General features: G+C 36.6%; 2 protein-coding genes across 3 annotated transcripts in view; both read left to right on the top strand.

Annotated features, from left to right (window-relative positions):
- LOC120629703 (protein Aster-B-like) overlaps positions 1 to 26,242 on the top strand; it is a 53,068-nt gene that overhangs the window by 20,767 nt on the left and 6,059 nt on the right. For both annotated transcript variants that reach the window (XM_039898690.1, XM_039898691.1), the window contains exons 5-14: positions 979 to 1,138; positions 4,649 to 4,806; positions 5,595 to 5,747; positions 9,629 to 9,742; positions 15,305 to 15,401; positions 21,937 to 22,039; positions 23,023 to 23,182; positions 24,059 to 24,166; positions 24,719 to 24,908; positions 25,490 to 25,618. In XM_039898690.1, coding sequence (XP_039754624.1) covers positions 979 to 1,138; positions 4,649 to 4,806; positions 5,595 to 5,747; positions 9,629 to 9,742; positions 15,305 to 15,401; positions 21,937 to 22,039; positions 23,023 to 23,182; positions 24,059 to 24,166; positions 24,719 to 24,908; positions 25,490 to 25,618 — 1,372 coding nt within the window. The remainder of the gene's footprint in view (positions 1 to 978; positions 1,139 to 4,648; positions 4,807 to 5,594; positions 5,748 to 9,628; positions 9,743 to 15,304; positions 15,402 to 21,936; positions 22,040 to 23,022; positions 23,183 to 24,058; positions 24,167 to 24,718; positions 24,909 to 25,489; positions 25,619 to 26,242) is intronic.
- LOC120629704 lies at positions 16,398 to 18,061 on the top strand. The gene is made up of 2 exons (XM_039898692.1): positions 16,398 to 16,583; positions 16,690 to 18,061. The coding sequence occupies exons 1-2, from the start codon at positions 16,545 to 16,547 to the stop codon at positions 18,025 to 18,027; spliced, it is 1,377 nt and encodes a 458-aa protein (XP_039754626.1). The 5' UTR covers positions 16,398 to 16,544; the 3' UTR covers positions 18,028 to 18,061.

Here is a 26,242-nt window from a genome sequence, read left to right as displayed (position 1 = left end):
AAAAAGTAAGTGACCACGTTTCAGAGTCGCAGTAATCACTGGCATACCACGCGCACTGTTCTAAGACTTTGTTATTCGGGCAATCAAGGATTCGGATGGATACAGTCACGAAGTTTCCCTAATATTAGAAATTATAAAAGAGGTACCTCTTTTGCGAATTTGGACTTACCTTGGATCGTGTGTCCTAGCTACGGACTCGACGTCAAGTCCTGAGGCTTTCACCGATTACTGTGCGGAGCGGATGATACAATGCGGATAGTGAGCAGAAGACATAATCTTCATCTTGCTCATGTTTATTAGCAGTTTGTTGAGAAATGCTGCTGGGGTCAATTTTTGAGTGTAACATAAAATAAACGGGATGACAGAAATCGCGACGCTAAATCTGATTGCCAATAGAAGACAATGCAATATGAACAAGTGAAAACTGATGTCAACATAACAGTAATTAGACGTTATTATAAGTGAAATTTACTAAATGATATTTATTTATTAATTTATTTTCATTAGCACTGCCAAGAAAATTACATGTATAAAAGTTATGAATAAAGCTAGCCTTAGGTTACTAATGCCCCATAATTTCACTTATAGGTAGTCACAGCGTGCAGTGGTTAGTATGTACGATAACTCAATTTGATACAAGAATTAAAAGATATGTATATACATATAATAAGAAAATTTAAACAGAAATAGAAACTTACACAACCAATGTTAATATTTAAGGAACTGAGAAAACAAAGTTGGAGTCATCAGTCAATCATCAAATTACGAGTAACCTTCTAGCGAAGTGCCAAAAATTGATATATTTGAAATAAGTACCTACTTAGTGACTGATAGTCAACTCGACCGGCCGGGCAACGAATGTAGTGTGGGCAATGTGGAGTTCCTCCTTTGCACCTAACACCTAGGCTTTGCTTGCCTGCCGGTACTCTCAATGAGTATACAATCAAGTTATAAAACATTTTGTTTCTTTGTTTGTAGATAGCATCACCGAACTCCGCGCGGGGCGGCGAAGGCGCGGGTGCGGTGCGCGTGAAGAAGAAGAGCTGGTACAACTCGCTGTACCCCACGTACAAGAGCAAATGCGAGGACTTCCGACGCCTGTTCAAGGAGCTGCCCGACGACGAGCGCCTCATTGTCGGTAGGTGCGGGAATTTGTGGATTATCATAACCAGGTCCGCTCCCCTTTTGGGGTATAAAAATTACCCACTAGCTGTTGTCCTATTTCTTCGTCCGCGTTTTACAAATCCCGTGGAACCGTTTGTTCTGGGATAAAAAGTAGCCCATGTTAATCTCCGTCTTTTCAACTTCAAAAATTGAAAAGACGATTAACATGGTAACATAAACGTTATTTTACAGCTTTATGCCCTACGGTATTTTATTATGGGTTAATGCTGCTGATATTGATTCTATTTTCGTCCTGCAGAAAAGGGCTGTTCGTGCAATATATAAAATGGGCCAAAGAGAGTCATTAAGGGATAAATTTAAAGAAGTTAAAATAATGACGGTGCATAGTCAGTACATATTCGAAAATGTAATTGAAAAGAAAATGCACTGTCACACTAGGAATATTAGATTTAAGAATAAAATATTTGAGATTTCTCTCAACCAGTTCAAAGTTTAAATAAAACGTTAACTTTTAGAGAAATCCTATTATAATAGTAAGGATTACTTAAATGATAAAAAAGTTTGGGTGTGAATTGCGCTAACTTCATAGCTAAATATTAATTGACTGTTAGAAAAAATACCGCGAAGTTTTTTGTGGCCTCTTCCCATACCAGGGCGAGTTTAAAACCTTCGTAGCTTTAGTCATAAGTTGGCCAACGAATTTGTCACCATCACCTCACAATTATGAAAACTGATATGTATGAACGCTTCACGAGTGCCTGTGAAGACTTCCATTGAAGAAGAATCTTCTGGGATTTTATTTCGCAGTAATAATTCACGGACCAAGCTGTAAGTGGGAAACTATCGCCTATAAACATAAGAACACCAGGTAAACCGGAAGAAAATGCCGCATATCAATAAGATCGCATTTGAACCTTATTCTATAGTGTTCAATAAAGAATTTAAACATGGCACTTGATGGCACCAATAAGCACGGCGGTAATATTACCCTGGATGAGCTCTTTCAAAAGCTCTGAATAAATCTTAAAAGATACACGCCACATGACGCACATAGAAACTGCTAGGCTAGTCTATTTTAGTTACTCTCACAGATTATGTCATATGGAATGATACTGTGGGGTAATGATGCTGATATTGGCACTATTCGTGAGAGGCCTGTTCGTGCGATCTATTAAATGGGTCCGAGAGAGTCATTGAGAGATAAATGCAAAGATGTTAAGATAAAAACAGTCTTTAGCCAATACATAATCGAAAATTTAATATATGTACACAAAAATATATCTGACTTCAGAGAAAATGTGACTGCAATAATTTAAACATTAGAAGCAAAAATAAACTAGCAGTAAATACTAGACTACATAAAATAAGTAATTCATTTTAAGGCAATTGTATATAATTTTACAATAAACTACCATCTTGGAGATGTCTCTTAAAAAATTCAAAGTTTGTATTAAACTCATAGAAAAGTCCTATTATAGTATTAAGAACTACGTCAACGATAAAAATGCTTGGGTGTCAATTATTGCTCTAACCAGGTTGCTTCTTAAAAAGTTTTAAGTGACAATGTAAGATGATGATAACAAAAATAAACAATCCACTAAGATTGTTGTGGGCTTCTTCTTAGACCAGGGGCGTTTAGAACCCTTGTAGCTTTAGTTTTAAGTTGTCGAATTTAGTTATCGCCATCAAATCACTTCTGTCATATTTTACAGGTAATGTACGTATCAAAAGTGCCATCTATGTGCCTATTCGAACAATGAAATATTTGACTTTGACTTCCACTACTATTTGTGAGAAGCCGTAATGTTTGTAGGATATTCAAATCACCAACCGATAACACTTCGTAACAAACATTGTCGCTGCCTTTTCTAGAGACAAGAGATTATGTATTCAGATTAGAGATGGGAAGCCATACGACCGCCATGTTAGTAATAAAGATACAGTACTAGCTGTTGGAGCTATTTAAGTCCCAGTCATAACATACGCGCGGACTAGATTTGCCGTATTTCTATTTACTGCTATCATTTGTCTTTTGAAACTCTTCTATTGTGGTTCAGAAAAATCTTTATACTCGTACGCAAATTTTTCCATGCTCTCTTGAATTGAATATGAATATTTTTATAATTTTGTGTTGTGATGGTGATAATTCGATTTTTTGCGCATAATCAGACGGGTTCGTGATCGCAGTAGATTTTAGTACAGAGGACGCGGCTGCCCGTTCTCCTTTATTTTCCCTTAGTCGCCTCGTACGAAGAAATTACGGGAAGGGGAGGGGTGGTGATAAATGTTTTCTGATCTGCCGTCGCCGCACGGCACGGTAATTTTATTTATCAAATTAAAAGTTAAAGTTACGTGGGTGCTTAACGCGTCTTAATCTCAGAAGAAGCCCACAACAAACTCTGCAACCTTGGTTTCCATAGTGTTATTTGGTTAAGTGAAAGTAAAGTTTTAACTCCCGTCCATTTCATTAAGCGTTAAAGAGTTTCGTGCAAAAATTATAAGCGCGAAAATCTCAGCAATCCGTACACCAAAAAGAATAGATGAAGATACTACAACCTTTTATAAATAAAAATTGTTTATTTTGTTTCTTACATGGTAAATGATACATTGTTGTGGGGGCCGCCTAGTAAAATAACTTTGCCAGTCTTTTTAGTTTTTCTTTTATTCGAGCAAAATTAATCGTTATACCATTAACCATCAAATTTATTAATATTGAAGATATCGGATTAAGATAATGGTTGAAAATTAAAATTAACATCATTCCGGACTATAGATGATAATTATATAAATAAACAAAAACCTTATTTTGGAAATCAAAAATTTTAATACTTTTATTTATTTACCGTATTGTTATCGGTCCTCGATATATCTAAAAAGTTTGAACGAAATCAGACCGTTTGAAAAGGGTCAAAATCAAGTTCTAAGGAGTCTGTTACAAACATACAAAAAAACATACAGGTGAGCTAATAAAAAGCGTGTAAAAAATGTAACAAACAGCGGGAGCAACTTTTAGAAGTTATACTTCTTTAACGGCGTTTTGAAAAACTCGCGCGCACATGGTACACGATTTTAACTCTACGAAGGTAGTCGCAAAACCAAGTGAGAGGGGAATACATTCATCTGCCAGCTCACTTTGTACAGTGCGCGCGCACACCGTCACAAAAAACCGACACCCTGAAGTTCCCAACTTTCAGTTGTCAAAGTTTGCGGGCTCATTCCGGTGACTAAATGGTTCAGTGAAACTTGGTTGTCCGATACTGAAATAACTAGATAATGCGTTACAATAAAACTTTCAGTGTATTAAATACCTTTTTTCTATTGTTAGTGTCGTTTTGTCTTAAAACGTAGAGTAAGGCGTAAGATAGCAACATTTTTGAAAAGATTTTCATCTTGTTATGCCAAGGAAGTATAACTTCTAACGAGTGTACATAAGTACAGACGCGTTTTTTATAGTATGTAATTGTGTGAACGTGAGTTTTGGAAGGAACGTCTTCACAAAAATGGAAGTGTTTGACGTGTGCAGATTACTCGTGCGCGCTCCAGCGGGACATCCTGGCACACGGGCGCCTGTACGCGTCGCAGAACTACCTCTGCTTCTACGCGAACATCTTCGGCTGGGAGACCAACCTCATGCTCCAGTGGAAGGATGTCACCGCCATCACTAAGGAGAAAACTGCTTTGGTATGTACAAACTATTAAATATCTAGTATTTTTGTGTATTGAATGAACCTAAGAGGCAGTTTACATATTCACCATTATCTATGATTTTTAGCGCATAATTTATAGTCAGAGGAAATATTTAGCTATTGAATAAATTAATAAAATAAAGCAGTTTCTCACAGTTAATTTTAATTTACTAGATTTTCAAATACTTGTCTAATTATTTCACAGTGATTGATCTCCCAAATCTAGTTTTACTGAAAAACTTTCGCCATCCAACCAAGAGCCAACTGCTACTATTTCTCTATTTAGAATTCATTTTATTTACTTTAGTTAAAATGCTTAAATATTAGCTATATAACCTTAGGGTGCTAGAGCGCGCAGGCGGCCTTCTTAGTAAAAGTGACCTATAACGGTGAAAGACCTTAGAACGTCTGTTATAAGAACAAATTCCTGTGGCACGCCTTTTTTGGGCCGTAATAGATAAAATTCTTGTAGTTTACACTGCCGCTATGTATTTTTTTCTTGCATATTTCGGTGGGCCGTATTTAGACGTTGCTAAATTTTGTTTGGGATAATGGTGCGCAGCAGTGCATATCAGCCTCAAGGTTACTCACGCGAACGTGTTAAAAAACGTTAATTGAATAAGTGCGTGCGCGTGCGTGAGTGCGTGTGCGAGTGTTTATTTTCTTCGCCTCTTTTTCGTACTCATAGCACTCCCTTGATATGGGTATTAAATGAAAGGCATTGACTAGTAGTTTTTTTAAATATTAATTGTATGTGTTATGCAATACCGGGTGTTGGTGCAGGTGATCCCCAACGCGATCCTGGTGTGCACGGTGAGCGAGAAGAGCTTCCTGACATCGTTCTCGGGGCGCGACAAGGCCTACCTGATGCTGTTCCGCATCTGGCAGAACGCGCTCATGGACCAGCCCATGTCCAGCCAGGAGATCTGGCAGTGGGTGCGTGGCTTCTTGAACTTATTTTTTAACTTCATCTTCTCCCATCCTTTAAATCATCTTTAAAAGATTCCGAAACAGTTAGCTTATTGCCAATATTAAAACATCAAATGTCCTTTTAACCATTATATTACTAAACCACGTAATTGTAGGAAGAAACACAAAAATAAAAATATGGGAAAAATTATATAAAAAAATATATATATAAAAAAGCATGACAAATTTCTCTTGTTTCAAAAGTGTCTCTGTAATATAGACCTTTGAACAGGATATCGAGACTATGTATACCTACGTTGGTTACATTGCGTTTTACACCCGAGGCCGTATTAGGGCCGCTAAGAAAGCCGAGATTTTAATGTACACTTTTCGTACGATATATTCATCACACTTCCGGGGGAAAACATATTCGTAAGATAAGCTTTTAAATACGTTCTCAGAAAATAACTGACCGTTTTCTGCTGTTTTTCCACTGTATGAAAGTTTCGCAGGTCGAAACAGGTTATTCACTCGCGATTAGTGCCTCGATTATTATTTCCGGCGGAGTAAAAACTACTATTGCTGTACTTTTTGATTTAAACTGGAAATCTTAAATTATTAACAATAGACCAGAAAGCGAAAACCTTAACAAATTTTTTTTGCGCTCTACGGTAAACTTATATACAGTCAGAATTTTTCGCTCTAAACAGAACGATACTAAAAATTATAATAAAGGTAATATTATTATAATTTTTAGTAAAGTTTATTATTTCCAGAACGTGATTTCTAACATACTAATAAACATTTTAATACTTTTAAATTTAATAAACATTAATATTATGAAGGTGAGGTTTTTAATTAAAATTATGGACATACTTTAATTATTAATTTATTACGTCACGCGTTTCGGATTGCCTGTTCGCAAAGGCCTCCTCTAGCTCCCGTCACTGCTTCCAGTTGTGCGCTACTCTCATTAAATCATAACTAAATTTAACGTTCGTTTATCAAACTGAGAAGGTAAAATATATGATGATGAAATAGCAATTTATTCTATACAAATTCTGTCTCCCGTAAAACACCTCGCCACCATCGTTTATGTTAATGCATCGATGGTGTACAAGTTATGCGCATATTCCCGCGGGAGAGTGGGGCTGGGATGTCGGCCACGCGGCCGCATTAGAAATTCTAAATCGGCCAAATCACTTGCGACACGGAGCTACGAGCGTACTCATTTTAAAGCCATATACAAATTTGGAGGTTCTCTTTAAAAAAACATCCTTTATGTACTTAATTACTTACGTATGCATCGTGAATTAGAATCGTTATCGATAGGTAGCCGAAATTTTCTGAGAGATATAAATCAAAATTAATTCAAATTGACGGCCGACTGGCGCAGTGGGCAGCCAGGGTGGCTTTCTGAGTCCAAGGCCGTGGGTTCGATTCCCACAACTGCAAAATGTTTGTGTGATGAACATAAATGTTTTTCAGCGTTAGCGTATTTTTAACATGTGAAAACAGTACAGTAGTGTATTTTACTGCTGTTTTTTTTCAAGAGTTTTCATTTTATTATTAATAATTGATGGAAGCAGATGGGCTACCTGATGGTAAGTGGAGAACCATCGCATATGTACAGAGCAACACTTGGCAGAGCACACTGATGTGCCTGTAATCATACACATGCTATGTTATGTACTGACTACTGGTAAGGTTGTGATTACGACTTAGATTAAAAAAAAAAAAACACTTATCTATACCTAGTCACATAAACTCGGTAAGGTTTGAGACGAGGTGAGTTACCTAGTTGTCGTTAGTTGTTTTACTCTAATTTGAGCAATGAAAAAAATACATGGGCACGCTCACAGCAATGTGGCAATGCTTCTTAGCGCCTGAAATAAGCATGGCGGTGGTACTTCCCCAGACGTGCTCTGTCAATAAGCTCTAATACTACTACTACTAAGATTCACAGATAACAAAAAAAAATTATCAATTTTATAAATTTAAAATGTTCATATGCATGTTAAAATTTATGAAATTGATAATTGTTCCAAGTGTAGGTAAAACACTAATAAAAATTATAAAAAAGCAATGTGTCATCTCTTGTTTCCAACGTGTCTCATTGTAATATGGATCTTTGAAAACGTAGATAGAAAATGGAACGACTAGATGACGTTACGGTAACTATAAGACTGATGTGAAAGGCATATACTAATTTCGGCATCGGCGGTAGGAGAGCCGTAGCTTTATTGGAGAAAGCGGTCAGGCCGCGACTGCCAGAGAGTTTCGCAGATTGAAATCGTGTCGGTTCCGAAAATTTTTATATGCATTTAAATTTATAAAATTGATAATTCCTCCAAGTGTAGGTAAAAACACTAATAAAAATTATAAAAAAAAATAACTAAAAAAAAGCTTAATTTTTTAGTTTAGTTGTACGCGAAACTGTTGCTATTTCTTGACTCGTTGTACGCCACGTACTAACGACACATTTAGGTGTCGTTAGTACGTGAATTTGGGATCAAGACTGGCGTGAATCAGTCAGTGTGTGAAGATCTTACAAACGGTATACAAGTGCTATTTTTTTTTAACCGTATGTAATTTTTGTTAATTTTAATAATGAAAGTTTATTTAGCCGATGTTTAAAAGTGTGATGCAAAAAGAAAGTAGTAAATATTTAATTATTTTTTAAAATAATAACTGCGCATGCGCGATTAATATTAAATACACAATTTAAAGCTCTTTTTCTTCTCTTTCGTGTAACAAATGTGACCTTGACGCGTCCTTGAAATTCCAATCTCGATTCTCTTCAAAGAAATATCGCATTACCGCGTAAGAAGTTAAACTGAAACGTTGAACTTCTTATTTTATTTCAAAATATACTAATATTTATAATGAGTGAAGCTTTAGGGATATACATTAGCGAATCTTTCTTAGTGGAACAAATACGCTCAAAGGAACCTACCTTCATAATTTAAATGTCTCTAACTTAGAAAATAGCCCAAATAAATAAAGATAAAAAAAAAAAAAAACTTAGATAATCATGAGACTCGGTACGGTAGTCCACTACGCTTGCCTAGTGTGGATTGGTGGACTCCACGCACTTTTGAGAACCTCTCAAGCATTCAGGTTTCCTCTATATTTTTACCTTCACCGTTGAAGGAAGTGATATTTTAATTACTTTAAACGCACATAACTTAGAGAAGTTAGAGGTGCGAGCTGGGATATTAAATAGGATCATAACTACATAATGACATATAAACTTCACTTTATTTTAATTTTATTAATTATTGAACATTGTTTTTTGAAGTTATACTTCTTTTGGCGCGTTAGGGAAAAATTATGAGAGGTAATTTTAACAATGCGCGCACACCGTCACGAAAAACCGACACCCTGAAGTTAGCGATAAGGTTTGACAGTTGGCTCATTCCGGTGATTTAATTGATTCAATTGTGCAAAAATCTCAAATATTAATTTTGAGGAAAACTTGGTTGTCCTGTAATGAGTCTATTAGTATTCCAAATTTAATAATGTTTATTACATCCATTTCTTTAATTATGTACACCGACCTACGTCAGTGATTATGTATAAATACTTTTTGTGATATTGAAATAAACTTTATTTAACTAGATAGTATAATAAAACTTTCAATGAATTAAATACCTTTTTTCTATTGCTGGTGTCGTTTATTCTACAACCGTAGAAAAGGGAAAGATTAAATTTTTGAAAACTTTTATATCTTGTAAGTATAACTTCTAACGCGCGTACATAAGTACACACACTTTTTTTTTCACATAATATAAGTGTTATTATTATATTTATGAAACAAACAATGTATGACGTTCGTAAGTGCTGTAACTATAGCCTAAACTGAACTGAACACAGATCATATAAATATGTATCATGATGCGCCGCAGGTTCATACGTGCTACGGTGAAGAGTTGGGGTTCGATTCCGACGAGGAGAGTGGTGCTCCGGACGCTGCCGAGTGCCTACCTGTTGACGGCTCGTCTATACTCGAAGCTTCAGAGGTTTGTATATGAATAAATAAATATACTACGACAATACACACATCGTCATCTAGTCCCAAAGTAAGCGTAGCTTGTGTTCTGGGTACTAAGATAACTGATGAATATTTTTATGAATAGTATAAATAAATACTTAGAATATACAGATAAACACCCAGACACTGAAAAACATTCATGTTCATCACACAAGCATTTTCCAGTTGTGGGAATCGAACCCACGGCCTTGGACTCAGAAAGCAGGGTCGCTGCCCACTGCACCAACCGGCCGTCAAAAACACTCAAAAATATGTAAAAACACTCCTACCTGTAACAACAAAGAAACGACATTTAAAGTTTATTTTTAAGTCAATTCACAAATAGTTTTTGAATTATTCCGTTATGAACATTATAAGTCACACATTATAGAATAATGAAACTCCACTTTCTTTACAATTATATAGAGAAGCCAGATAGTGCCGCTTTAGCCTTCACTTGAACACACTCGGGGGTGGGTTAGCACAGAATATTGTAAGGAATTTTTTTTTATTCCACTACATGTCAAACAAAGCCATCAGTGGTGTCTTTAGAGAAGGTTCGTTTATGCGAACTCGAGAAAAGCAGTTTTCTTTACACATATAAATTATTATTTACTATGAGTGTCATTAATAAATATGATATGCCGTCGTAATAGTTACGCAGTGTTTTGTCGCGCTTCAACTGACAGCACCTTTCAAATATCAGAGTGTGAAAATACTGCTGTAATATTTCGACGTTAGGCCACCTTTATCTACAGCCAATGCCGCTAGCATTTTAGGCACTATGCCTCGCTGCAGTGAAGTGAAGTTTTGAAGACGTTTTAGATTTTATTTAGTTTAATTTTAGTACTTATAACTATATAAAACTATAATAAAAAAAACTGTACTAAACTGTACTATACTCACTATCTATCTATCTATCTTCTATATATATAAAAGAGAAAGTGTGTGGGTATGTTCCGTATAGGCTCCGAAACGGCTGGACCGATTTCAATGAAACTTTCAGGGAATCTTCAGGTCAATACCTGGCGAGTAATCGTGTAAAGTTTGGTGACGATCAGAGCACTCCTATTTTTGAACTTTCAAATACAGCTTTTATTTACTATGATGATATTCTATTGTTGGGTGTACATGGGTGTAGATAATGATCTTCACCCGCTCGAGAAGAGAATTAATACGGAGAGAAATAAATGAGAAATAAATTAAAAATGTAATGATCGAAGTTTATTGTTTAAATAAAATAAAGTTAAATCTAGCCCGGTGAAGCGGGCTGGGTACGCTAGTTATATATTAAAAACCATATATATTCTCACAATAAATCAATTAGAATAATAAACATCAAAAATAAAACAATGCATAGTTTCGCAAAAAACAATTAAATGTGCCAAATTAAATAGGAAATCAGTTTCAAACAACGCTATCTTTTACAAATTTGCAGAAACACACACCAACACAATGTTAAACAATATTTGATTAGCGGCGTGTAATAGATAAAATAAGATATAGATAAAAATACTCGACTCGTATCTTCGATAATGGTGGCAGCTGATACACGCCCGCAGTAGATAGTGTTTGTTTGCTAATGGAATGGTGAGGTTACGGATATTGAGAAAGGTATGCGTTTTGTTTAGAAACTTTTCATGTTTTTAAGACGACTTCCAAATACAAACGGATTCGTCAGGTTTCTTTTTCATCTGTTAAGTGTCCTGCACGTTAAGCATGGGCCAGAAACAATTACTAATCACAGCTAAATAAACTCTCAGAGCACTGGCGCACAAGTGGAAATAATTATATACAAATGTTCTTTCGCTTGGTTGTTGGATTAAGGGTCGGTTTTTTTTTTATTCATTTATTTCAAGTAGGCACATAAGCACTTTTGAAACGTCAAGTATGTATGTTTGTAGTGACTCTACCACTCGTTCGGAAAGCAGATTCTACCGAGAAGAGCCGGCAAGAAACTCAGTAGTTGCTCTTTTCCAACATCAACATTTACAACCATTTTGCTATCTTGCGGGAGATGAGAGCGAGGCTGGCTGCTTCCAATCTACCTTTAACGATTACAGAAGGCAGTCCTTGAAACGGCGCGAATTGTGAGGAGGTTCCTCACTCTGGAGCCCTGACCGCCGGTTGCTTGGGCATTCAAAAGCCCCGAAAGCGAAGGGGGATTTCTTTTTTTTTTTTTATAAATTTTTAACAGTGTCTTTTATTTTATTTTTAAGCATTGTGAAGAATTAAAAAAAAACATGAAAAAGAATAAGTGATAGAAAATTATTATGTGTAATAATAAACGGGGGTAAATTTCTCTTACTCCATATTCTCGTCCAGATGGACACGTTAATTATATCCCTTGTCAGGGAATATAATATTTGTCTCCTGCCAGTGCTAGCCCTGCTGGGGGTTACTACCATCTCATAGAAGCAGTATTACTTAAATATAACAGGTTTTTGACAGACCTTGACGTCCAGTTAAATGAGTTTTATAATTCTAAAATAAAACGTCAACAATATTATTATTAATATTAAATATATAATATTTAAATAAGGTTTTTACGGGGTTAATAGTGGTTTATAAAACTTTTACAGAAAAAATAAAACCATATTTTCAACCAGCATCGTTTTTCCTAGATATCATTTCCCTTTACAAGCAAACTTAGTTATGCGTTATCTTAGGAAGCAGTCGAATGGTTATTTGAAGAAGTCGAAATATTATAGATTAATAATATACTAAGATACATTAATACTATGGTAGTGGGCCGTTAATGGGTTGATATGATGATGATTTATACTCGTGTGTGTTTTTACTGGTTTGACAAACTTAATCACTATCAAACAATTGGTTTTAATGAACTCAATCAGTAATGTTATTAGTTATCTTGAGTCCATTAGCAGATAATAACATTTTTTTATTTATTCAGATTGTCGAAGTCCATTTAGAATTAGAAGCTACTATACTATGCTAATATTAAAAAGCTGATAAGTTAATATGTAAATTTTATTCGTCTCAATCTCAACAAGCCATAGCCAATAGCGAGTCATACTTGTTCGTTGAGGATTTCTTACTCCAGAAGAAATAGTATTCAATAAAGAAAATATATAATAATACAAATGCGAAAGTTGGTATGGATGGATGGATGTATGGATGTTTGTTTGTTACTATTTCAAGAAAAACATACTGAACCAATTTGACAGAATTTTGGAATTATACCTTGGATTAACACAAATGCTGCTTTTTATCCCGGGAAAATGTACGATTCCCGCAGGATTCATGTCACAAAAACCGCGTACAAAGCCGCGGGCAAAAGCTGTTTGGTTGATATGATGGTAGTTTTGAATGCGTTAATCTCAAGAACGACTCGTCCGATTTTAAATAAGTAGTCCCAGTTTTATAAAATATTAGATCAGTCGTGACTTACGGTACCGAAACTTGGACACTTCAGTCAAGTCGCCCAGCGTGCTATGGAAAGAGCTATGCTAGAAATTTCTTTGAGGGATAAGATCCGTGACTACTTGATTCGCCAAAGAACGAAGGTAACTGACATAGCCCCGAGGGCTAGCACACTAAAGTGGCAGTGGGCTGGTCACGTTTGTCGGAGGACCGATGGACGATGACGCCAAAGGTCCTGGATTGCAGACCGCATGTCCGTAAACAGAGTGTCGGGTGCTCCCCGAATAGGTGGCGCGACCACCGAAATGTGGAAACTAGATGAGGAAATCTGAAAATAGGAAGAGTTGGCGCTGCGTGAAAGAGGCCTATGTCCAGCAGTGGATGCACATTGGCTGATGATGATGAAATATTTATTCAAGAAGGCTTTACTTTTTCCATACAAACGTTGTATTGCGCGCTACATAATTACCGTTAGACCACTAATTAGTTGCTGGGACTAGGGTTAGCAAATTTCTGCTACTACAATTTTTAATGTAAAGACTATTTATTTCAGCGTTCATAAGCTCTCTTTTCAGTTAGGAATATGTGATACATATCTCGTCGTTAGCTATTTTCTTTTTTTAAACTCGAAAATCAGGTGAATGTGCACGGTGCAATTTATAATTTCTTCAATCTTTGATCCAGTTTTTAGCAATTATGTATTACCAGCGGTTGTCCGCGGCTTCGTACGCGGTTTTTTGGTTTTTCATAAATCCTGCGGGAACCGTTCATATTTCCGGGATTAAAAGCAGCTAATGTGTTAATCCAGGGTATAATCTATCTTTATTTTAAAATTCATTCAAATTGGTTTAGTATTTTTTGCGTGAAGGAGTAACAAACATCCAGCCATCCATCTATCGTTACAAACTTTCGCGTTTATAATATTAGTAGGATAGTCTTACAAATGTAGCTAAATATACCATTCTATATAATGGAATTCTGCAAAGGAAACTGCTTCTATCCAAAACTTCCAAACTCCACTGTCATGTGCCACTTGCATTCGATCCACGATAAGGGCTATATAGTATTTTATAATTTCTGCATTTTCTCTTGTCTGGTATCGGAGGCTTGGGCTGTGGCTAGTTACCACCCTACCGAAAGACGTTTCCAGGTATTTAGCCGTTCCGATACGATACCGCGTTACCCATTAGCCCGCTACCACTTTAGACTGAATCATCCGTCAAGGGCTAACATGTAGTGGAATAAAAAAAACAGCTTAATGTATTCTGTCTTAATAAGGTTTACTAATGATTTTCGGTGCTCAATAATGCCCCAAACGTCCAATAGTTCTCCGGGTTATTGTCACTTAAACTTCGTAGCTCGCTGAACTATGACGTTAAGAGTACTTTCTTTATAACCACGCTTCTGTCATAATCTCAAATTTAAATTTATTTAAAGTTAAAGTAGATAGCCCTAATATTAATATAGTTCTGTTAGAAATTATATTGTTTTCCGTTCTGTGTTTTTATGTGCATATGTATAGTGTTATGGAGTAAAGTCAGCAGTGTTTTCAAATGATTAGTTTGTTCTCTGAGGCGTTTACGAATATGGTGAGTGGGTTTTAAATATATGTGTGCGAATGAAATATCATTCAATCTCGCTCAGTTTTTTTAAAGAATCTGAGTGCTACTAAATGAAGAGGAAGAAACACTTTATTGCACGTATAATATACTGGAAAAGAAACAGTAAAACAGTAAGGAGTTTACAGTTAACCATATAGATATGCAAAGGCGGTCTTATTTTTGTGAGCAATCTCTTACATACAACCTTTGTAGACATCAATTACAGCAAGAAAACGAAAGTGCCAAGAGTGTTGTAATATATACATAAATACCAAACTTTAATGATACAAATATATACAATATATTTGTATTTAGTTATAATTTAAATAAATATACGTAATATATAAATATAAAATATGTGACATAAATAATATATAAAAGTAGATTTTAATATAAAATTTATAAACAATTAAGTTAAACTTAAACTATTATAATAATCTATTCTGTTGCTCTCAGAATGACAAAGGTTTGAGCCGTGGTCTGAGCCGAGACGGGCCACAGTATTGGTTCCGTTATGGATTTAAAATGATGACGTTTTGATTTAATATTCTTGTGTGTGCCCCCAGGAGGCGGTGGACTCTTCGTCCATGGAGGCTGGGGGAGGCGGCGGCGGTGGAGGGGAGTACCGCTCGGTCAGCCGCAACAACACCACGCCGCCACTGAGTGAGCTCTTTTTCTAACTTTTTTTTAATATTTGAAGTCTACTAGGTCTTACTTTTGTTACAAGTCCCGTGAGAACCGTTTTTTCTCCTGGGTTTTAGTTAGCCCGTTTTACTCTGCGGCCTTTCTACTAACTCTATGCCAAAAATCATGTTGATTGGTTGCTTAGTTAAGGCGTTAAGGAAGGATAAATAAACACCCCTATGTATTACATTAGTAAGGACTAGCTGCGCCCCGCGGTGAATGAATCGTTTGGTTTATTTGTACGATATTTGGTATAAAAAACGAACATTCCGGAAAATCACCCTCGGGAATTTGATTCCAGGACCAAAAGTAGCGTTTTTCACTCTCCGTCCTTTCAACTAAAACTTTTTCAAAAATCAAGTCGATTGTTTGTTTAGTTCGTGTGTGGGGTAAAGACAAACAAACAAACGCACTGTCGCATTTATAATATTAAGGTAAAGACAGATATACTATTACAAGTCCTTTAAATGAATTATTCCAACTTTATCATTTAACAATAAGGCAAATGGCGGCAAACTCAGCCTTATGAAAAATACATGCAAGCTGTGGCCGCCAAAATTTGTATGAAAATTCATCAATTTATCTGTCGAATACTAAGCGGGCAAATAAATATCATAGTTATCATATATATGTTGTGTAATTTAAAAATTGAATGACCTTTTACTCCGAAACACCGCCAAGAAGTTAACTCACCAAAGGTATTATTTAAATTATGGCTGGCAAATTGGCCAAAAATTATTTCCAGGTAGCCTCAGTATACAACTGAGCAAACAAAAACCGTCGCCCGTTGTGTTATTGTATTGCACTATATTTATAATTAAAGAGATAGTAATTGTAGTAATAAAAAATATCTACTGTATTTCGTTTCTGTAGAATCTGCCTTCCGAACCCGTGGTATAGTTTATTTATTTATTAATTTGTTAAGGACACTAACAATATACATATTTACCATATACAGTAATAAACTTGTATAGATACTTCAACTCAGTTGTGCGCGCGGCCCTATGTGTGCGTGCGCTTGTAAATATACAACTTTCATTCGTGTGGCAGTGACGCGGCAGTCGTCGTTCGAGCAAGACGTGTTCCTATCGCTTTTTCTTACGGGTACAGTCGTTTACGAAAATGTCTAGTTCTTCACGGAAAAAATGTTTAAGGAGTCAGGTAAATATTTTTTATTTTTAAATTTAGATGTAATGAATAGGTATTTATTATGATTCTATATACGAAAAAATATATCCTTGTTGACGTTTACGTATTATTGTTTTAGACTCGAGAAACCATTGCTAAGGTATACGAATTTCTGAAAATAGATGCGAGAGATATATTGGAACTAGTAAGTGATCCAGTTTGCAGTGCAAGTCCAATTTTAATATCGAAACTAAGTGAACATTTAAATAGCGTACGGAAAAGAACAGCAATGGCAGTGGGGGTATCAGAGAGAACAGTTACTAATATATTGGCTGAAGGAAAAGAATCTGACTCTAAGTTTAAATCTCCGCATAAAGACCGTAAAAAACGTTTAAAGAAGTTAGAATTAGACAACTTTAACGTTGATGTTATACGTTCCACTATTCAAAATTACCATTTAGAACATCGTGAGTTACCTACCTTGCTAAAGTTGAAAGGAATATTTCAAGATAAACTTAACTATGATGGAAGTATTTCGACTCTGCGTACAGCTTTGTTAAAGTTGGGATACAAATGGCGAAAAACTGTGGATAACAGACGTGTTATTATAGAGCGGCATGACATCCAAAAACTACGATTTTCCTACCTAAAAAATTTACTCAGATACCGTCAAGAAAATCGGTGTATCGTATATACAGATGAGAGCTATATCTTAACTAATCATGTTCAAAACAAAGGATGGGGTAATAAAGATGGACCACCTTTAAAGAGAAACCTGTCGAAAGGACAAAGAATTATCATTGTGCATGCTGGTTCAGAACAAGGTTTCGTACCTAACGCACTATTGACATACAAAGCAAATAGTGTTTCTGGTGATTACCATTCTAACATGAACGCGGAAAACTATGAAAAGTGGCTAAAAGAACGTCTAGTACCGAATCTTCCACCTAACTCTGTGGTTGTGCTTGATAATGCCTCATACCATAACGTTCAAAATGACAGAGCCCCAAATTCGAATTCCAAAAAAATAGAAATGCAGAGATGGCTGACAGAAAAAAATATAGCTTTTAATCAAGATATGAAAAAAATTGAACTGTATGATTTGATTAAAAAAAATAAAGAAAACTATATCTGTTACAAGATTGATGACATACTTCAGCGATATGGCATAAAAGTTCTTCGATTGCCACCATATCATCCTGAACTAAACCCCATAGAAAATGTGTGGGGAATTTTAAAAAATTATATTGCTTCGCGTAATGTCGACCAAAATGTGACGGAAATAATGAAACTCATAAATGAATGTTTAAGTCAAATTGATGAAGGGATGTGGGGTAATACTTGTCGACATGTACAAAAGAAAGAAGAAGAATACTATAGACATTTTGACATGGAGTCAGAATTCATAATTAACCTTGATGAGAGCAGCGAATCCGAAAATTCATCATTTGATTTTTCAAGTAGCGATTCAGAATAATGTTCAATAAATAAACATTAAATTACCAAATAACTGTTTTTTTAAAAAAAAACCCGTATATAACCCGTAAATAACTGTATTTGTATTTGTACCCGACTGTACCTCTTGTCACGCACACAAAGTCACTGTATATGTACAAGGTTTACCCACACATAGGGCCGCGCGCACAACTGAGTTGATGTATCTATACAATATTTAACACATTCCCTTATATACATCTATAACAAGTGAACATGACATTCACAAAAATTAATAATAATAATGACATGTAAACACACCAAAACTAAAAATAATCATAAAGATAGGAAGGAATAGGTGTTCTGTAATATCTATCTTAAGGGAGGGCTCACCGATAGGTAAGCGATAAGCTTTTTTTTAAATACCGGGTAAGAGTTATGAAATATGTCGATGCCAGGTAATAATCATGATATTACGTTGTATTCAGCACATATACGGGCTATCGGAGCTTGTTTTCCAAGATGCGTCCTAGCGATTGTATATGAAAGGTTTTTCGTGTTGGAGTTGTACAATAACGGGGATGTCTACCTGGGACAGAAAGATAGATCCATTCAAGTAAATTAGTGCACTTTATTTTATACAAAAACCCATGTCAAGTACTTTACGTCTGTCGCTTAGAGATAACATTTTAAACTCTGCCAGTCTATGGCTGTAAGGCTGTCTATGTGATATACCAGTTGCATGGAATGCAAAATGTCTAGTAAAGGCGCGTTGTATACCTACTCTCAATACGCTGAGAATGGATGTTATATAAAGGATTCCAGATTACACTTGAAAACTCGAGACTGCTTCTTACGAGGGCATTAAACAGAACCATTTTTGTATTGCGGGAGAACCCCTTTGAGTTACGTTTAATGAAGCCGAGTAATTGGGCGGCTTTTTTGACAATGTTGTTTATGTGCGGTTTGAAAGTAAGTTTACTGTCAATATTAACTCCCAAATCTCTTATTTCTCGCAACTCTTGTAGTTCTACATTTCCAATAGAATAGCTAGAGACAAGCGGTGTTTTTTCTACAGTATTTTACATGAAAACATTTGTTTGGGTTGAGAGTCATACTATTGACGTGCAATAATTCGGTTTAGGTCCTCTTGTATGAGCTTTATGTCTTCATCCGATTTTGCTGTTTTGTATATTTTTAAGTCATCAGCAAACAGTGAGCATTTGCAGTGCTTAACTACTATTGTGATGTCGTTTATGAACGCCAAGAACAACAAAGTTCCCAAGTGGTATCCCTGTGGTACTCCAGACCGAGCAATGTACCTCTCTGATTCAAATCCGTTTACAACTACAGTCTGGGGTCTCTGGTGCAGATATGATTTGATGACCAGGATTTGGTGGTCAACCTTATCAAACGCGCTGCTGAAGTCTGTATCCACCTCTGCTATAAGATCCGAAGTAAAGCTTCCCAAGTTTGTTTCCACAGACAACCCGCTTGTGAAACCATGCTGTGTATCTGCTAGAAAATGTTTAAAGTGCCTAGCAAGCAAGGGGTGCATAATACGTTCAAGCAATTTAGAAAAACATGACAGAATGGATATAGGGCGGTAGTTTTTTATGTCTGATCGATCACTCTTTTTAAAGACTGGCACGATTTGATCCTTTTTCCACTTTTCGGGAAAGATGCCCTCATTAAGAGAACCATTAAAAATAAGAGTAAGTGGAAAAGCAATTCGATAATTTTGTAGTCTGCAGTATAGATATTCTTAAGTAAATCATTAGTTTTTGTTCTCAGTCCTCGGACATTTTGGTAAAAGATGTATAGCACTGTGGATATTTACGGGCCATTACATTCACTTAATTTAAAATATATTAAAAAAATATATAATTAAAATATATTAAAAATATATTAAATAAACTTTTAATTAAAATAGCTTGACTGAACTCACCCTGCTTCTCTGCAGGGTTTTTTTTATTGAATTGCGCCACCGCCGCCAGGAGAGCATCACGGTTTTTTGTAGTGCGTAGCTTAACGACGACAGAACGAGGTTTGTCAGAGATTTTGTTTAACTTAGCAACTCGAGTAACATGCTGAATGTCGTCCATTGATAAGAGGGTTTTTAACGACTTGGCCTAACTGGAGCATAGTGTTCACCAAATTTTCTGATCGATGTTCAGGTATGCCATTTACTTCGATGTTACATTCTCTCAAATGAGATTCGACTATATTGAGCCTATTGGTTAAGTCCTTAACGGACGAGCGCAGCTGATCATTTTCCTTGTTCAGTTGGTTGATTATAGCAGATTTTTCTGCCATTACCGCTTTCATTTCTTCGAACTGCGCATTGATAAAAGACATGGATTCGCCGAATCCCGTTATTTGGAGATTTATTGTGTTAAGCTGTGCCGTGACCAGTTTTGCAATCGTTGAGGATAATTTTTGCTTTAAAATGTCGCGTAGGTTACTTTCCGTCAAGTAGCTACTACGATTACTTTCGGTTTGCCCAACGCCAACGGCTTCAGTGTTGCTCAACGTCGGTGTTGGCGACTTACTAGGTTTTCAACGCACTGTGACGTTCAAATCAATGGGTTCGCTCACTTCCTTGCTGCTTGCCAGACTGGCGGCAGCCGCTCTAACAGGTGTTTTAGTATTGCCCTTCTTGGGCCGCTTACTGCAACATTCTGGGCATACTTTTTTGCTGATGGTCCAAGTTTTCGAACTGTTCTAGAGGTATATTTGCACATTCACAGTCATACTTAGATCCGCAGGTCGAGCAACTAAGGTATTCTTTTTTGGCAGATCATTTTTGCATCCGGTACATAGTTTTGCATTTGAAGCGATCGTCATTTTTTACCAAGTTAGACAATATAAATTTTAAATTTATTTAGACACGGAAAAAAGTCGTCAGAGTCGGGATCGAACTCGCGGATTCACTACACAATTCACGTTGTATCCAACTGCGCTATGGAATGATTGAAGTCTCTTGACGAAAAACTCGTACGAATTAGAGAACAATGTTGTTTACGTTTATATGAGGGTGGTTGGATAACAAATAAAGTCGTGATAGGAATGATGAACACTAATATTGTAACACTCATAAAATTAGCAATGGATTAACTTTATGATATAATTGCATAATTTAAGATCACTACATCACAGTTTTAACGTTATCACTGATATTATAACAATAAACATTCAAGTATAGGCGTGATTTTAAGCTGAAAACGTTTCAACGGACTCTCGATAATTTATCATTAACTGAATTATACTCGGAGAGAACGATTTGAGGGATATAATTATTATATATTATCTCTATTTTAAAAAGAAAATTAAAAACGGAACAGTGATTTGAGGTGCTTACATGTCAAGTGACAAGTGTGACATTCCAATAGGTATAGTCACTACAAACAGACAGATGTGATGTTTCAAAAGTGCTTTTAAAGTAGGACTACTTTAAACAAATGCATTCAAGGCGAAGAAGCATCGCGACTTAACATACGATAGACTTCCTTATTTTAGTGATTTCAATTTCTTTATATATGGTGGGTGCAATAGAAAATTAAATAAAGAATAATAATAGTAGACGGCCGAGTGGCGCAGTGGGCACCGACCCCGCTTTCTGAGTCCAAGGCCGTGGGTTCGATTCCCACAACTGGAAAATGTTTGTGTGATGAACATGAATGTTTCTCCGTGTCTGGATGTTTATCTGTATATTATAAGTATTTATGTGAATTATATTCATAAAAAAATTATTCATCAGCTATCTCGGTACCCATAACACAAGCTACGCTTACTTTGGGGCTAGATGGCGATGTGTGTGTATCGTCGTAGTAGTATATATATATATATATATATATATATATATATATATATATATATATATATATTTATTATATATATATATTTATTTAATACAGAAAAATTGATTTTAATTTGAATGTATTCTCGTCAGTCACGAACGGCGACTCGGGGTTCCGCGAGCGCGAAGAGGCGGCCGACACTCTGCCCACCGACATGTCGGACACCAGCGAGAGCGAGCCGGACAAACACCACAAGTGAGTCCAAAAAAACTCGCACTTCTTCGAGACTACTTCGAGGTTTGGAACGACCTTGCGAGTTCTGTGTTTCCTAACTCCTACCCAGGTTGGGTATCTATAAAACAAGAGTGAATAGGCATCTTCCAGGCAAGCGCGTCCCATCTTAGGCCACATCTGCACTTTCCATCAGGTGTGATTGTGGTCAAGCGTTAGTTAGTGTTAATGTTAAAAAAGTATGACTGTTTTTTATTTATATTATACTCGCTGTTTCGCACGACTTCGTCTGCGTTTGTTTTTTGATGTGACATTTAATTTAGTTGTACTTCTAAAAAAATATTAAGTATTTAGTAAGCGCCTTAAATAAGGGGTTTGCTGCTGTCCGCTGAGGAGTTCTGTCCTATATCACAGTTTGGGCAAAATTAATCATATATACCTCCATAGTACAAAATAATGATTTAAATCGGTTATAATTTGTCGGAATTATTGTGTAAAATCATGAAACACTCATCCCCTCTCCCAAAGGAACCGAGCTTAATGTCGGGATAAAAGTATCCTTTATTACTTCTAACACTTCCAAGAATATGTGTACAAAGTTTCATGAGGATCGGTTAAGTAGTTTTTGCGTGAAAGCGTAACAAACAAACTTACATTAATATTTATAATATTAGTAGGGATCTATAAGTTAGCCCTTGACTGAAATCTCACGTGGTGGTGATCATGCAGTCTTAGTTAGAATCGGGCTTACTTGGGGCATGGAAGGGATAGTTAAGTAGTAGTAGTAGAACTTTGAATGCTTATTTGTGCCGGTAAGCAGCATTGTTGCATTGCTGTGTTCCGCTCTGAGCTTCGTGAAAGGCTTGTTTCGCGGTGTTATTACTAGCACTTGAGGTTTGGCACAAATTTGACTTACACAAAAACTTATTTGCTTTTATAGATGTTAAACCAAAAAAAAAGAAACACTTTCCCATTTATAAGATTAATAAGAAGTTACTGTGCGTTAGCAACAAGGACGAGGAGAAATGCACGGCGTCGCACGAGGGCAAGCTGATCCTTAACCAGGAGTTCCCGTTCAACATCGACCAGCTCTTCACCATGATCTTCACCAACTCCAAGTTCAACCTGGAGCTGCTGGCCGCGCGCGGCACCACCGACTACGTGCAGGTTGGTCAATGTTAGCCACTGATGTATAAATGGCCCGTGCACAAAGAACGTGCATTCCTAAATCCACTGCTGGGTCATTTTTCAAAACCATTTCTCAGCTGACCCCTTTCAAATTTCAAGTTTTAGGCTTTATGCTAATGTTGCTCACACACACACACACATACAAACACGCACACACACATACAAACACGCACACACACACACACACACGCGCGCACACACCACACACACAATTCATTATTTTCTTATACTAGATTTCTAGGTTTAAAATAAACAAGCAGCCTCTGTAACACAGGTTTTCCTTTCATTCATGTAAATATTGTATCTATTTGTTTTTATTTAAATATATTTATTCATTTATTGGGTCTACCTCCGAATTTACACAAAAAAAAAATGTTCCTTATAAAATATATGTAACACAGGGTATGCACAACCATCCAAAGACTAAACACTGCATGCTAATTTCACTTATTTTCGCATTTCTAACCAGAATAACTAATGATCATTATTATTATTTATGGTTTCAAGAATTTAGTGATTAGTCAGTGAGTGAGTCGGTGGGTTTTTCTTTATATATGTAGATATGCGTATTTAAGGTGGCATAGCTGCCAATTTCCTATAGTATAAACGATTATGTAAGCGATAAAAAAGCTTGTGTGTGATAGTGATGTGATAGTGATAACACAAAGAACACTCGGCTAAGTCTGTTGTAGTTAAGAAGAATTCTTAGAGCAGGGCGCGTTTAGAACCCTCGTAGCCATAGATATAAGTTAACGAATGTATTTATCGCCATCACTTTTGAATACAAATCTCTGAACCAAATGGTCAGATCTTTTTCACTTCGTATCCCGTGTGTCAGATGTTTTGTTTGTAAAGGCGCCGTGGCAGCCGCAGAACGGGCTCAAGTGTCGGCAAGTCAGCTACACACTGGGCCTCACGTCGGGCCCTGTGGGGCCCAAGGAAGTACACGTCACTGAGACACAGGTAACTTTTTATTTTTTATTTAGTTTTGTCTATTTTTATCAGGTCATCATATCCAACAATGACAGCCGACTGGCGCAGTGGTCAGCGACCCTGCTTTCTGAGTCCAAAGCCGTGGCTTCGATTCCCAAAACTGGAAAATGTTTGTGTGAAGAATATGAATGTTTTTCAGTGTCTGGGCGTTTATCTGTATATTATAAGTATTTATGTGTATTATTCATAAAAATATTCATCAGTCACCTTAGTACCCATAACACAAGCTACGTTTACTTTGAGGCTAGATGGCGATGTGTGTTTTGTTGTAGTATATTTATTCTTATTATTATTAATTCTTTATTTGTTGTTGTTATAATTAATATAGCAACCTAATGACATTAAATAGAATAAAATATAGTGAATCTTTACTTGAATAGAGATATTTTTGACTTTGACTTTATTAGAATCCCTTGGAGGAAGTACTTACGTCACACGTGCAGAAATCGTGGTACTTGAAGTATTATTTACGAGTTAATATACATGTAGATGTACGAATGAAAGCTCTGCTACTCCGAATAGGTGATGAACAAGTGCAGCAAGGCGGGCGCGCTGTACTCCATCGAGTGCACGAGCGAGAACGCGGGCATCCCGTACGCGGACTACTTCAGCGTGCAGGCGCACTACTGCCTGGCGCGGCGCGGCGAGCGCGCGGCCCTGGCGCTGTACGGCCACGTCAAGTACAAAAAGACCATGTGGCCGCTCGTCAAAGGTGATAGTTTGCGATACCAGCCAATGAGAATGCAAACATTCAGTTTCGTTTTTTTTTTAATAGTGTTGATTATTTTATAAAGCTATACCAGCCAATGAGTATGCAAACACTCAGCAGTATTTTATTTTTTTAATACATAGTATTATATAGTAATAATTGATGGACCAAGCAGGTGGCCTACCTCATGCCTTGTGAAGTGTTGCTCTGATTATTGGCGATGTTTTCATTATTATTGTGAAACCATCGCGGCTTGCAACATGCCGCCCTGTGCCCATCGATATTCCACGTAGGTGTTAAGCCTCAATTAACCCGGCATCACACAGCATTGAAACAATGCGGCTTAGCGGCAAAAATAAGCATGGCGGAAGTATTACCCCAAACTCTGTCAAAAAAGTGGGAAAACATCGCCAATAATCAGAGCAACACTTCACAAGGCATTCAAGGAACACGTCCAAAGTGTTGTTGTGTCCATCAATGTTAAATAAACATGGTGACAGTCCTTCCTCGGAAGAGCTCCGTCACAAAAAGCCCTATTGCCACTATAACTTTAAAAACAACATCTGTGATGGTATTGTCCTCAGCATTCCTGGAAAAAAGCGCAATGGGAGGCATGGAAGAGTTCGCGCGACTGCTCGAAGCGCGGCTGCTCAGCGCCGCGAGACCCGCGCCGCCGCCCGCCGCGCGCCCCCGGCGGAGAAGGCGGCGAGACGGTAACCACAATCACCACCACCGTCCTCATCGCCGGCGCCATTGTCATCACCACCATAGTCACAATCATCATCATCATTACCGTCTCCAACATCTTTACCGTCACCATCATCTTATTCAGTACGAAGATGTGACAAACTAAAACTTACTAAATATAATAATCTGTATGGTAAAAGACGATTGCTATACGTTATACCTTACTTAATTAACCAGCTTCCTAAAGAGCTTAGGGAAGTTATAACGAAGAAAAATATTAAGTACAAACTTAAACAACATTATATAGATCTTATAACAAACAAATATATTTAATGACAAAATATGAGAAAAAATTAAAAACATCCTGTACATGTATAGTGAAGGAATATGAACGCATTTCGTTCCTACCTATACTGAGTTACATAAATTATGAAACGTAAACAAAAGGTTTTTACATTTATCATTGTCGACCTACCCGCATTCTAAATGGTAATGTGAATAAGTAACGATTTTGTAGCATTAATTGTGAATGTTAATATATTAATCAATTAGACTAACAAAGCAAAAATTTGTCAACGGCTAGGTGTACGAAAAAATTCTTTTGAGTTTATGCTTACACCTTTAAATTAAGACCTGTGATGTATATTATG

This window comes from Pararge aegeria, chromosome 15 (assembly GCF_905163445.1).
Source record: "Pararge aegeria chromosome 15, ilParAegt1.1, whole genome shotgun sequence".
NCBI lineage: Eukaryota > Metazoa > Arthropoda > Insecta > Lepidoptera > Nymphalidae > Pararge > Pararge aegeria.
This window is presented reverse-complemented; position numbering and strand designations above follow the sequence as displayed.